General features: G+C 43.1%; 1 protein-coding gene across 4 annotated transcripts in view; it reads left to right on the top strand.

The window, feature by feature from the left end:
• Positions 1-13,355, top strand: part of CECR2 (CECR2 histone acetyl-lysine reader) — a 646,890-nt gene that overhangs the window by 482,154 nt on the left and 151,381 nt on the right. For 2 of the 4 annotated variants that reach the window (XM_085652174.1, XM_085652175.1), the window contains exon 11: positions 2,967-2,993. The exons of the other annotated variants lie outside the window; for them this stretch is intronic. In XM_085652174.1, coding sequence (XP_085508300.1) covers positions 2,967-2,993 — 27 coding nt within the window. The remainder of the gene's footprint in view (positions 1-2,966; positions 2,994-13,355) is intronic. 4 annotated transcript variants of the gene reach the window in all.

Genomic DNA, 13,355 nt, shown 5'->3' with positions numbered 1-13,355 from the left:
TATCCAACATCAGATATTTCTTTCGGCAGAGCATCTTCCAGGTGCCCTCAACAAGACAGCGGATACATGAGTCGTCTCAAATCAGAGAGCCACGAGTGTGAACTGGACAATCTCACTCTGGACAGGGTTTTTTCTCTCTGGGGCACTCCGTCCCTAGATCTGTTTGCCACCCCAGAGAACAAGAAATGCCGATTCTACGCAAGCAGGGAACACCATCAGGGATCATTGGGGAATGCACTTTCGATGGCCTGGTCAGGCGCCTTTGTTTACACCTTTCCTCCGATTCCATTAATTCCAAGGCTTCTCAAAAAGCTCAAAGCGGAGCCCGGCAGGATGATACTGGTGGCCCTGGCGTGGCCATGCCAGTTTTGGTTTACGGAGCTTCTCCTGCTCTCCCTGGATCATCCAATTCATCTGCACCGATTCCCTCTCTGTTGACTATGTCCCAGGGCCAAGTGGTACATCCGGATCCGAGATCGCTTCAGTTAACAGCATGGCTCCTGAGCACAGAGAATTTCAAAGCCTAAATATCTCGCAAGAATTTAGAGAGGTGCTAGCTCAGGCCCGTGCACCAAGTACGAATAAAACCTATCGCTTGAAATGGAAGCGTTTCTGCTTGTGGTGCCAACAGGAGAACATTCATCCTTCTTCCTCTGCTCCTCATCAAATTTTACCATACATTTTGACTTTGGCTAAGTCAGGTCTCGCTCATTCTTCTATTAAGGTGCACCTGGCAGCTATCTCTAGATTCAGACAAACTTCTTCTGGACCTTCCCTGTGGTCGGCGAGAATTGTGAAGCAATTTTTCAAAGGACTTTTTAGGGTTTTTCCACCTGTTAGACCTCCACCACCTCTGTGGCAGCTCAACCTAGTCCTTACTCGACTCATGAGGCCACCCTTTGAGCCAATTCATAGGGCTGACATTAAATTCCTCACATGGAAAGTGGCCCTCCTCCTCACTCTAACATCAGCTAGGAGGGTAGGTGAACTACACGCTTTCACGATCAAGGATCCGTTCTTGTAGTTAAAAAAGGACACTCTGATTCTGAGGACTCATCCCAAATTTATCCCAAAGGTTCCTTCTGACTCATCTGAATGAACCGGTCATCCTTAAATCCTTTTTCCTCGCCCTACTACTCCAGCCGAACGGGCTCTTCACTCTTTGGATATTCAAAGGTGTCTAAAATTCTATCTCCAGCGCACCAAGGACTTCAGAAGATCTACACAACTCTTTGTTGCGTTCAGTGCCCCTCGCAAGGGTTTCCCTCTGTCAAAGCAAAGGGTTGCTGCATGATGGATTGCTAGCGCGATCCAATACTGTCACCAAGCGGCCGGCAAGCCCCTAGAAGGGTGTGTCCGGGCTCACTCTACGAGATCCATTTCTTCTTCGACGGCTATCTTCGCAGAAGTGCCTATTAAAGACATCTGCAGGGCAGCAACATGGAGCAGTGCCCATACTTTCACGAAGCATTACTGCTTAGACTCCTCCATGCGGAGTGACGCTGCAGTGGGACAAGCAGTCCTGAGGAACCTCTACCAATAAGTGGTGAGCTGTCCCTTCTAACCCTCCTTCCTTTTATTGGTTATTAGCACATTTTGTAGTTCGTTATTTACTGGCTACTTGTTTTATATCTTGTGGCTTTAATGACTGTATGCATTTCGCAAGGTTTCAACAATGTATTATTACACAAAATGTGCGTGTTCTTACTGCTAGCTATTTTGATACAAGCAATGGGAATCTATGAAAGTTACCAATACTGGAGAACCAAAGTTACAGGTAAGTAACTTGTTTTCTTTTGCATCTAAAAATCGAAAACAGCCTGCCTCTTTTTGGAAATCACTTAAACCTGCGGTTTTCAGACCCCTAGTTTCCAGAGTGTTACAACACGCCCCAGATTTATTCCAGTTAATTGCACTCTAGCGTTGTCACTGTTTCACTACTGCCAAGACACCTATGAACATTTGCATCCTTTATACATTTTCATTCATTCATATTCATGCCTAAAATCAGAGTATGTTTAGATTTGTGTAAATAACTGCATTGCGCTTTATTTCCCTACCATTGCCTAAGATTTCCTGTTTCAGGCAAATATTCCCACAAGCTTTGGGATTTAGAACCAAACGAGATTGTCGACAGAGGAGTTGTTCGTGGTATAGATGACTTAATTAGGTGTTTGGGCATCCGTCTACAGGGTATGTTTTGTGTGTGAAGGGTACAGCTGGGTGATGCATGATCCTGGTGCTGCTGTATCGTTGTTACAGATACATGACATTTCTTACAAACTGACAGCATTTTAGATGGTATTAGAAGCTGAAGTTGTGGTTCATAGTTCAAAAATAAATGTGGCTAATATCTAGTAAGATAAAGGCTTATTCCTCTCAGTCCAAAATCGTTCTAATCATATGTAAATATGACAGTAAATACTACATTCTGCTGTGTATTGAATTGCTAGGAGAGTTGGTGTTTGGTCTACATATCCACTTGCCACAAATGCACCCATAAGAAGCATGTTTAGGATGATAGACCTTGAAGGTGCACTCTTCTCAGTTCCACTATTGAAAATTCTTACTTTTTTTGAGGCACAGCAATAATTATTTTAAACATCAATTTGATCTACTGATTGTCTGATTCCGGAGGGAAGTCATTATTCAGTTGTGACGACATGGTATGAATTTAAAGCATCTGCTTCTGTTCAGCAAAACCTTAAAACAAGAGTACGAAAAAAAGACATTTTAGATTTTCTTCAATTTTTGTAACCATTATTTTCTGTATTGTACATTTTGCAACACACTGTCCGTTGATTCCACACTATTTGTTTATTCCTTTGATAGCCCAAGTTGTTTCTTAATATATAATGTTTGTTTAGCCACCTTATAAAAGCAGAGCTTATTTTAAAAGTACATTTTTATTGTTGTGTATAGTCTAAAAGGTGACTTTCAAAAATATTCAATTGTTTTTTCCTCAGGGTTGACATGGAAAACTGGTTACAAAGGTATCGGACAGTATTTTAATTTGATGCAGTTCACAGTCTTAGAAGGTTTCTGTTAGAACTGCTACAATGATCTGTTTTTTGAAATTTAATCATTCGATCCTAGTTTGTTGATTGTGCTGCCAGCAGCTTTTGGCTTATCCTCCAACAAAGTCCTTAGTTGGATCTGACTGACAAGGTATTAATGTGGACACCAATGATGAGGCATAAGGAGAGCTCTCCAGTTACTAGCTTGACTGCCTCTGTGTCCTCCCCCTTTTGCAGGATGATACTTCACATATCCAATAGGTTCCATTCTTGTGTGAAACCCCGTCTTTTAATAATGACCTCTCCTCAGATAAGGCCGTTGCTCATCTCTCCAGACTCAGTCAAGCTGGATCCGAGCCCACTCCCACCTCACTTTGTAAGCCCAGCAAGCTTATTTCGTGACACTGCTCTGCCCAAACAACTTCGACTGCATTTTCCTTTATACAGTGAGCTTTACAGTGCTTCTGCCAGCTCCATGGTTCGGAGACCCTTTGCTCATCTCCATGGGTTTGTTAAACTTTCCTGTGTAGGAATATAATCTAGACCCAGAATCCAACAACGCTCTAATCCAGTATCTTAGACATGGTTCCTGTCTTTCAACTCTTTTAATCACATGGATTTAGCCCAGTTAAAGGAAATTGAACCCTAAAATGTGTAGTGTCTCAATGCATAGATTTCAGAAATGACCACATCCCTGATTCCTTGAAGGACTAATGGTGTTTTCCTTTCACCCTGCCTTTTTTGAACTCCAAGGTAGAAAACCACTGAATGGGGCGATTTCTCTCAGAACATCCTTCCAGGTTGTTCTTTTATTACTGTGCATCAGATAATAGTGTGTAAATTCCTACGCCTTTAAATAATTATGGACCATCCCGTTCCTTACCTCCAGTAATCTTCAAACACCCATAGATATGCCACCCGCCTTAAAATATCCAGCACGTTGATTTTCCTGCCTCATACAGTGTTAGCCACAAGTTTGCTTTTTATCAGGTGAGTCCCTACCCCTTTTGTTAATTTACAATAGCAGTTCTAGCAGAAACCGTATAAAAATAATCCACTAATTCACTTTAACACTATCTTTGGTTAATTTGGGCACAGTTTTCTATTCTTACTTTGTCTCCAGAATCGACACTACTTTTGGGTAGAAGGTCAGCACGTTTTAATTTGGACGTAAATCTTAAAGCTAAAAAATCACATTTCCGGTGCTTCTTGCTGCTATGATTCATTGCATGTGCTGGGCTGGTGTCAATCCATTTTTTCCTTATAAAGTAGAACTATATTTTATGTATTGTATTGTAATTTAATTTATATAGCGCTTACTACCCCTGATGAGGCGTCAAAGCGCTTTTTCGGCAAGGTGCTCGCAACTCCAGAATCCGTAAAGGATTAGTTGTGAATTAGTATAATGAAATATGGAAGTAATTTGAGTGGTGAATGTTAGTTATTTGGATTGAGAAGGATAGTGTTCTCAAAATTGTATACAGTGCTTAATTTGTGAAAAGAATAAATAAAAAAAATAAAGTTCATTTACCCAGACTTTTTCTGAAGTGGCCACAGACAACTTTCACCATTGGCACTAGGACTACAAACATACATGTGTAACACATGCATGTTGATCAAAAGACACTTATTCTGTAATCATTCTGATTAACAACAACTGCAAAAATGCATTAGAGGATCCCCAGGAGTCTCATAAATGGAACACTTTAGGATCTTTTTGTTATCAAACACAAAAGAGATGTGTCAAAGATGCAGTGTATTAATTTTCCTTAAAAATTGCTCAACCCACTGAGTTGTATGCCAATACCCTTTAAAGGCGCAATTTTATCTTTATCAGTCATTACATTAATTCAGTTCAGTTCTTGGTTCTGTCTTCAGTCTGTTTTCATGTTCTCATAGTTGATGCAATGGAAAGAAAATCAAATACTACAAGGTTGGGAGCTCCGGTTCAGGTGTAGCCAGTTTATGGTTTACTGGTGATGCATCATGTGAATGCCTCTCACTTCCCACTCAGACACCCATTACCGCAAAGAGCTACCACAAGTCTTATCTTTTTTGCTGCAGTCTCAAGTGGGCAGAAATATGCGTGTCGGTATGAATGCGGTGAGATTCACCCTGCCATGAGCCAATAATATTTTTTAAAATGATGTAACACATTCAGTATATGGATTGTGTAGGGAGCGCACCTCTGGCCTGTGTTGGGTCTTCTGTACATTTTCTGGGCGTCTGGAGGTTCCACACGCCGAGAGAATGCATAGAAGGCTACAGAGAATGGGGTTCCAAATCGTCAACATTGGCGGTTGGTGGACTCTTAGGAAGCAGTTTGTCGGTGTCGTCCTGCTGACTGAAAATAAAGAATCTTAAAATCACCTGGAGTTTGTGCTTCCTTACACTGGCGACGAGTTGCCAGTCAATGAGGCTTCCACGCGTGAAGAAGGCCAATTCATCCAGCCGTTCAAGTGGAGCAGCTTTCAATTCTTCACGACGGATCCGAAATTCTCCTTTGACCGCCGTCTTCAGGGTGGCTGTGCGATGTAGGTACCATTGGAAGGTATTGTGATATGTTTTCGTTGCTTTTTCAAGGATTTGCTTGCAGCTTTTGCTCGCGCAAGCCATCCTGACTACGTTAGTTACTGGCTGCCCATCCTTGCCGACGCTTGGTTTCTTGCAAGTGTCCCTTGCGTGCTAGCTGCTTCTCTTCCGTGCGGCTTTTGGTGATCCGCCTACCATTACCATCCTACGTCACCATGCTAGCGTACCAAGTGTCATGGCCATTTTAGAATCACGCAATTTCTTCTAGTAGTGCTGATCTTGGTGATTTGCACACCGTTGTACATCTTATTCCTTTTCATCTCGTGTAGTGCCGATCTCGGTGACTTGCACACCGCTGTACATCGTTTTTCCCAACACTTGTTCGAAGTCTCCACCATTCCAGTGCTGATTCCGGTGATCAGCACACCATATTTAACGTGCAATGATTCAAACACATTTAATATCCATTATTTTTCCAATATTACAAGTGCCGATCACGGTGATTCGCACACCATATTTGCATGCAATTATTCAGAGACACGCACATTTTTCACCAGCTATTTTGTTGCGGGTATTGCATACGGTGGCACGCATAACAGTATAACATCTCTGCATGCAACTTTTACGGTGACATGCACACTGCATACTTAGCATGCTTATTCCGCATAGTTATTATAACTGCAGTTTGCATTTTCTTTATAGTTACTTGTAACTTTTAATTATTTAGTATTCTTTGCATGGTTTGCATTATTCACGTCTTACAAGAACCGTTTCCTCATCTCCTTTACTAATGCATCATGCATCAAGCAATTGCCCCACCTTCACCTTTTTCTCCCAATCCAGCCTCTCCAGAAATAGATTGGGAAAAATGGAAAGAAGGGTTTGAAGCATATCTGGAGGCCCTGGAAGGAGAGTCATTCACATGCAAAGAGAAATATGCCATTCTCAGACATTGTTTAGGTTCAGAAAGTCGCAACATTCTGAAATATATATAAAACTTGTTAACGTAGCCAATGGTAAAGGCAATGGTGTAAAAGATCAGAATGCTACAGCCATCAAGGCTCTGAATACTCTTTTAAAGGCTTGCAAAAATTGACATTGGAGAGACATACATTTTAGAAGAGGATTCAATTGCTTCAACTTACATTGGCGCCTTGCGCATTCTCGCAGTCTCTTGTGAATACAAAGCATTTGAAGAGGAAATGATAAAGGACCAACTAGTCGAAAAAACAAACAACAAGAATGTTCAAGAAGCTCTCTTATCCAAACCTGACCTCACTTTGCAAAATGCATTAGTCATTGCCACAAGAATAGAAAGCACTAGTTCATATAGGGAACAAATGCCCTTATCCGATAGTGAAAATCAGAGTGTTCTAGCAGTTGAAAGCAAATATAAGAAAACAAAAGAATTCAAGGAAAGGTCGGACAACAGACACAGTAACTATACAACAAGGAAAACATTGGAATGCTATAGATGAGGCAGTAATAGTCATCTAGCTCATGCTAGATCATGTCCTGCAGTTGATAAAAAATATGCGCGAAGTGTTTAAAAAAAAAAAAAGGACACTTCACAATGCGTTGTAGATCCAGTGGAGGCGGCTCATCTAGGAAGGTGCATAATGTGGAATCGACAGTTGGAGAAGTGTCTTCATCAAGTGAGTAAGACCAAATAGTCACTATTTTGGACAAGGAATGTTCAGAGGGCATTTCGGGGGATTAATTCACAAGGAGTGAGAAGGCCTCTATGTTCCATAAGTGTGAATGATGTGAATGTCAAGGTGTTAGCTGATTTTGGGTCTCCTTTCACCCTGATAAGTGCATCTGTCTGGAAGGAGTCATTTTCAAAGCAGGTTTTGATGCAGTCTGCTATACATCCTGTAAGTTATGGTGAGAAGGCCACTGATGATGCCGGTGATTTCAGCGCTGATTTTGAATTCAGGGGCAACAAGTCTAAAGGCATCATATATGTAGCAAAGGATGAGGCATGCTTTCTTGTGTGGAAAGACCAAGGCAATCTAGGTATCATACTATATCCCAATAATGTTAATCAAGTAATGTTGAAGAAGGATTTCTTCCAAGTACAAGCTGTCAAGGAAGAATCATGGGAGTTATTGTACCCAGAAGTATTAAAATAAAGAGTTAGGTCTGTTTAACGGTTTCAAACATAAGATTAAACTAGTGGAAGGAGCTCATCCTGTGGTGCACAAGGTCAAGAGTGCCTTTAGCGATGCAATCAGATTCGGAAAAGAATTACATCAATTGTGCTCGTGTGACGTTCTAGACTATTGAGTCCTCTGACTGGTTATCTCCTGTGGTTCTTGCCAAAAAGGCCATTGGTACCCTACGCATGTGTTGACTTGCGCGACCTCAACAAGAGTATGTGGATAGACCAACATCCTCTACCAAATATTACACGGATGCCATCCACCCTCAAGGGTGCCAAATTTTTTAGTCTATTGGATATGTCATCTGCGTATCGTCAGATCATGTTGCATGTAGAGTCTAGGCATTTTACCACATTCATTACTCCAGAGGGTCTTTTCCAGTTTGTGTATGCCCTTTGACCTTGCTTCTGCTGTCTTCCAAACAGTAGTAGAAAGGAATGCCTGGAGTAATGGCATTTCAGGATGACGTATTGCTGTAGGGGGAGGACCAGGATCAACACAACGAAAGTTTGTGCCAAGTGTTGACATTATGACAAAAAGGTGTGACTCTGGAGGTGGACAAATGTAGGTTGAATGTGCCCACTGTGGACTATTTGGGATATAGGTTATCATCAAAAGGGGTGCAGCCCAAGACCAGTTTGGTCATAGCAATTGAAGACTTTTGCACTCCTAATGACAAGGATCAGTTTATCTTTTATGGGTCTCGTTGAATTCTATGCTCCATTTATTCCCAATTGTGCGTCCCAGACTTATAACATCAGAAGTCTCCTCAAGAAAAATGTCACTTTTTCCATCGTGAATCTTTTCTGGATTCACATGCTGTGCATTATTCCGCCATCTAGTGGTTGGGTCTGGGCTTGTTATATATGTCCCTTTTTTTTTTTTTTTTTTTGTGGTTGATGGACGTTGACATGCCACCATTTGGTGTCCTTCTGTGACGTCGACAGTGTTCCTCCTGAAGCTCCCATCTTTGATCGCCATCTTCAGATTATTTTTTTCCGCAGTTGGGTCTGGATCATTACGGAAGGAGCTCCTAGGATTTGGGGAGAAGAATCTACAAAAGTTGAAGGAAATAGTTCTACAGGTCAACGATACCTACCTTCGACGTTCCGGTCGTCTATTCAGTCAGTCGGAGTATGCCGAGAAGGAAAAACACCAAAACTTCGACAAACAAGTGGAGAATGCGCATGCAGGGGGCACTCTGTAATGGACGAGACACCGTTCAAGTTCTGCAAAGATTTTCACCACAAGTACGCGCAGAAAGATCAGCATCCAGTTTGCATCCTTTACCTGCGGCTGGATCATCAAAGTCAAGACTGCAACGGGTGCTCGGCCTTCACCCCAAAGACATTGAGGGTGAGAGGAAGGCAGAGAAGGGCCAACTACAACTTGCAGGGCCAGGGCCCTACACCAACGCTGAGACACCTGGGCCTCTCCTGCGAAGAAGAGGACAACGTCGTTGAAGGGCCTGTAGTCGATGAGGCCACAGACGTCAGGGACCTAGTTGTTGGGAAGAAGACTTCTAAGGGGGAAAGAGTTACGTCGACCTCAAAAAGTAGACGAGTCACGAAAAACTGACTCTAGCGCCTCGAAGGAAGCCTCGGCGTCGAAGCACTCGACGACCGCAGAAACATCCAGAGATAGGCACTCTGTCAGATCCTTGGACAAGGACTCCAGAACGACAAAGACACTCGAAAAATCGGAGACGTTGAAAGACTGACTCGATAAAGACGCGTCGACCTCAGCCGAAACAGGCTTCGAGGACTGCGTCGGCACGAGCGGAAAGAAAGGCCGAAACTTTCTGCGTCGAAACGCATGCATCCGAGGTAGAGAAAGCACCTGGAAGCAGAAATGGTGAGCAGACTATAGCGCAAGAAAGAATTTGACGAAAGCTTGAAGCAATTCGAGATACTGCCGAAAACATCAACAGAAGTACAGAAAGTCGTTGAGGAGTTGTAGTTCCCAACGTCACCTGAACCGCTCAAAGAAGAAGAGAAAGAAGCCTTCTTCGAGGAAGAGAGGGACGTAGATGAACAGACGTATGTGGAGCCAGCGAACTCGGAGACTCAAGACCTCCAATGGCAGGATCTCGACACTGATTCACCAGAAGAAGCGATTGATACATATCCCTCGAGGCCCTCACCACCAGATGACATTGGAATGTACTATCAGGTGATTAGAAAGGCAGCTGAAACTTATGGAGGGCATTTGGAAGAAGAGAAACCACAATCCTGTTTTCTGTTGGAAAATGTAATGCCAACACAGTCAAGAAACCAATTCCTTCCAATACTGCCAAGTGTATTGGATCAAGGAAAGAAAGCATTTAAGGAGCCCGCAACATGCAGAGCAGTCACACCAAGAGCGGAGAAGAAATACAAACATTCTTCTATAGATCCAATTTACATCAAAGGGTCAGTAACGGCGGACTCTATTATCACTTCCACTGCTAGGAAAAGAGCAAATGTGCCAACCACTGTTGGACCACTACCAGACCAGAAGAGTAAGAGAATGGACCTAGTGGGAAGAAAGATTGAGAGAAGTGCGGCAAACCAGTGGCCAACTCTAATGCATTGCTAATCCGGCATGCATATCTGCATTGGGAAGAGGTAGGGGGATCTACTGAAACACCTACCGGAACAATTCCAAAAGAGAGCTACCCACTTGAATAGGTACAAACATTGCAAATACATGCTTAAAGTCAGCTCTTGATGCAGCAGAAACACCGAGCAGACAACTTTGAAAATGGGAGCTGAATCAATCGGAACTCCAAAATATTTTCATGGGAGACTCCACAAATATACTTATTTGCAACACCCCACAATGCAAAACGCCAAAACTTAGCAACCGTGCAGTCAGTACCTAGGGAATGCCCTATGGATGGACTTGTCAGGGATATTTGCTTGCGCTTTTCCCATGATCCCACTACTCTACGAGGTGATCCTCAAATGCAAGATCAGCCAAATTACAGTGATTCTCATTGCACCACAGTGGGCCAGGCAGACTTGGTTCTCCGAGATAATGGAGAATATCTCAAGGAACAATGCACAAATTAACAAAGAGACAAGACCTATTAACAATGCAAAACGGAAAGGTGTTACACCCAGAACCAGAGAGCTTAAGCTTAGCAGCATGGCTGCTGAGTACTTAGAATTTGGACACCTCAAACTACCAGAAAGTACAATGGTTGTTCTCAGAGAAGCAAGCAGGCCAACGGCTAGAAAATGTTATGCAGCAAAATGGAAAATTTGCACACAATGGTGCCTTAAGGAAAAACTGGCAAAAAAGATTACTAAAGAAACAACAGTCCTAAAGTACATGACACATTTATTTCAAAATAACCTAAGCCACACTTCACTAAAGTTACACTTAGCAGCAATTGTATTGTTCCCAAAAGTAGAAACAGGGAAGAGTTTCTTCACTTCTCATGTGGTCAAAAGGTTCCTAGAAGGAGCAAAGAGAATAGCACCACCAAAAATGGTGCCAGCGCCCACATGGAATCTGAAAGTAGTCCTGACACAATTAATGAAAGCAACATTTGAACCGCTACACAAAGCAACACCACAAATGCTCACTCTAAAAACAGCCTTCTTAGTAGCAATCACATCTCTACGCAGCGTTTGTGAACTACAGGCATTGACACTACAGGAATACATAGTGACAGAGTGGTCATGAGGACAGATCCACATTTTATGCCAAAAGTGGTATCAAAATTCCACATAAATCAGACCATACAAATTCCAAGTTTCTTTCAAAACCCAAAGACTGAGGCAGAAAGAACTCTGCTTACACTTGACGCTAGGAGAGCAGTCCTGTACTACATTGAAAGAACCAAAGTATACAGGAAGACAAAGCAATTCTTTGTCTCTTTTGCGAATAGCTTTTTGGGAAGACCAGTATGGAGTGTGTGGTTAGTGACAAATCACAGGTAACTATTCCCATTCCTGTAGAAGCTATTGTAGTTCCCAACAAAACATGGGTCAAACTAGCAATTGACATTGTTGGTCCCATGGTTATATCTGGCAGTGTACCTGAGTATGGTATAGTTCTCATGGATTACTATAGTCACTGGCTGGAAATTTAATGGGTGAAAGCGTCAAATTCTACCACTGTGATTAAGTTCCTTGAATCTTTATTTGCGAGGGAGGGCGTGCCTGATGAACTGCTCACTGATAATGGTCCTCAATTTATATCCATTCAGTTTGAGGAATTTTTACGTCCCATGTGCATTAGACACGTTAAAACGTCATATCACCCTAGGAGCAATGGCCTTATTGAACGATTTAAGAGTCATAAAACAATGTGCAGTTGGCAAGAGCGAGTGGTCTGATTTGTAAGGTGGTCCTTGGAAAAATATTGTGGGCTGTTCGCACGACCGCTGACACTGAGGTGTCCCCATTTGTTTTGCTAAGAGGGCGTGTGCCTGCTTCCAAGTTGTTGAGAAGATGGATGGGTGAAAGCGGATTTACGTTGCAAAGGAAGAAAAGTGATGATGTTGGCAAAAGGCGAATTGAAGCACAAAGCAGATACGATAAAATGCATGTTGATCAATGCCATAAGCAGTTAAAGGTTGATGTGGATGATACGGTGAGAGTGAAGTGTTACTCCAGTATTGGAACTTTCATAGATTCCCATAGCTTGTATCATTTCCCGTCGTCGGAATAGGAGTCTCGGTATCCAAAATAACATAGCAGTAGGTACAAAAGAGAAAGAAAAAGGCCTAGGCCTCATTCCCTTTTGTAGTATATCTACCTCTTTTTGTAAAAGAGACCAAAATAAAGCAGCAACCAATCAGATTAGCCTCACCCCACAGAATCTTCCTGAGAGAAGCTCAGAGCCTCAGATTTTCTACCGCACATTGTGCTTAGGGAGTCTCCTTTGAGCTCTGCTCACTTCAACTTTGTTGACTGCTTTTTTCAAAATAGTTTTCTTCCAACTTGTTGCTGTTTTCCTTCAGGAATGTCTGACAAGGAGAAGAAAGCCCTGTTCGAGCCTTGTTCCACCTGTGGCAAAAAGCGGCCCTACGTGGAGGACAGGCATAAGGATTGTATTTATTGCCTGTACCTGGAGCATAAGGCTGCGGAATGCAAGATCTGCTGCACCTTTTCTACAAAGACCCGCCTTCTCACGTGGCTCCAGAAGGTTAAGTCACGGAAGGGTGCTACATCCAGTGACAGTGAGAACTCCTCTTCTGGCACCTCCTCTCGCAGGTCAGTGAAAAGGGGTAGGGGTTCCCCTTCGTCATCCTCTGACCGCCCTGCTAAGGCCTCAAAAAAGACCCCCCATGAGTCTGAGTGCCGGAGTCCGAGTAAATCTCCTCACCACGGTGCAAAGGAGAGGGAAGGACTTTCTACTGCCCCAGCAGTGGTGGTATCCACTATGGCGTTCAAGAAGCCCTCTTCTCTATCTTCAGAGAAGTCAGAAAAGGACTCTAGATAGTCGACGACGCAGCTGCAGACTCCATCGACGAAGACTTCAAAACCTCAACTTAGGAGCCTTCTGTTCCAGCATCGACGGCAGCGTCGACGACGATACCGGCATCTACAAGGGTGTCGACGACGGCGGTGGCGTCCACGAGAGCTATGACTACGTCGACTATGACGGCGGGGGTGTCGACGGTCTCGTCGACGACGGTGTCGACGAC

This window comes from Triturus cristatus, chromosome 4_1 (assembly GCF_964204655.1).
Source record: "Triturus cristatus chromosome 4_1, aTriCri1.1, whole genome shotgun sequence".
Classification (NCBI taxonomy): domain Eukaryota; kingdom Metazoa; phylum Chordata; class Amphibia; order Caudata; family Salamandridae; genus Triturus; species Triturus cristatus.
The sequence above is the reverse complement of the archived record's forward strand: the minus strand, read 5'-3'. Positions and strand labels throughout refer to the sequence as shown.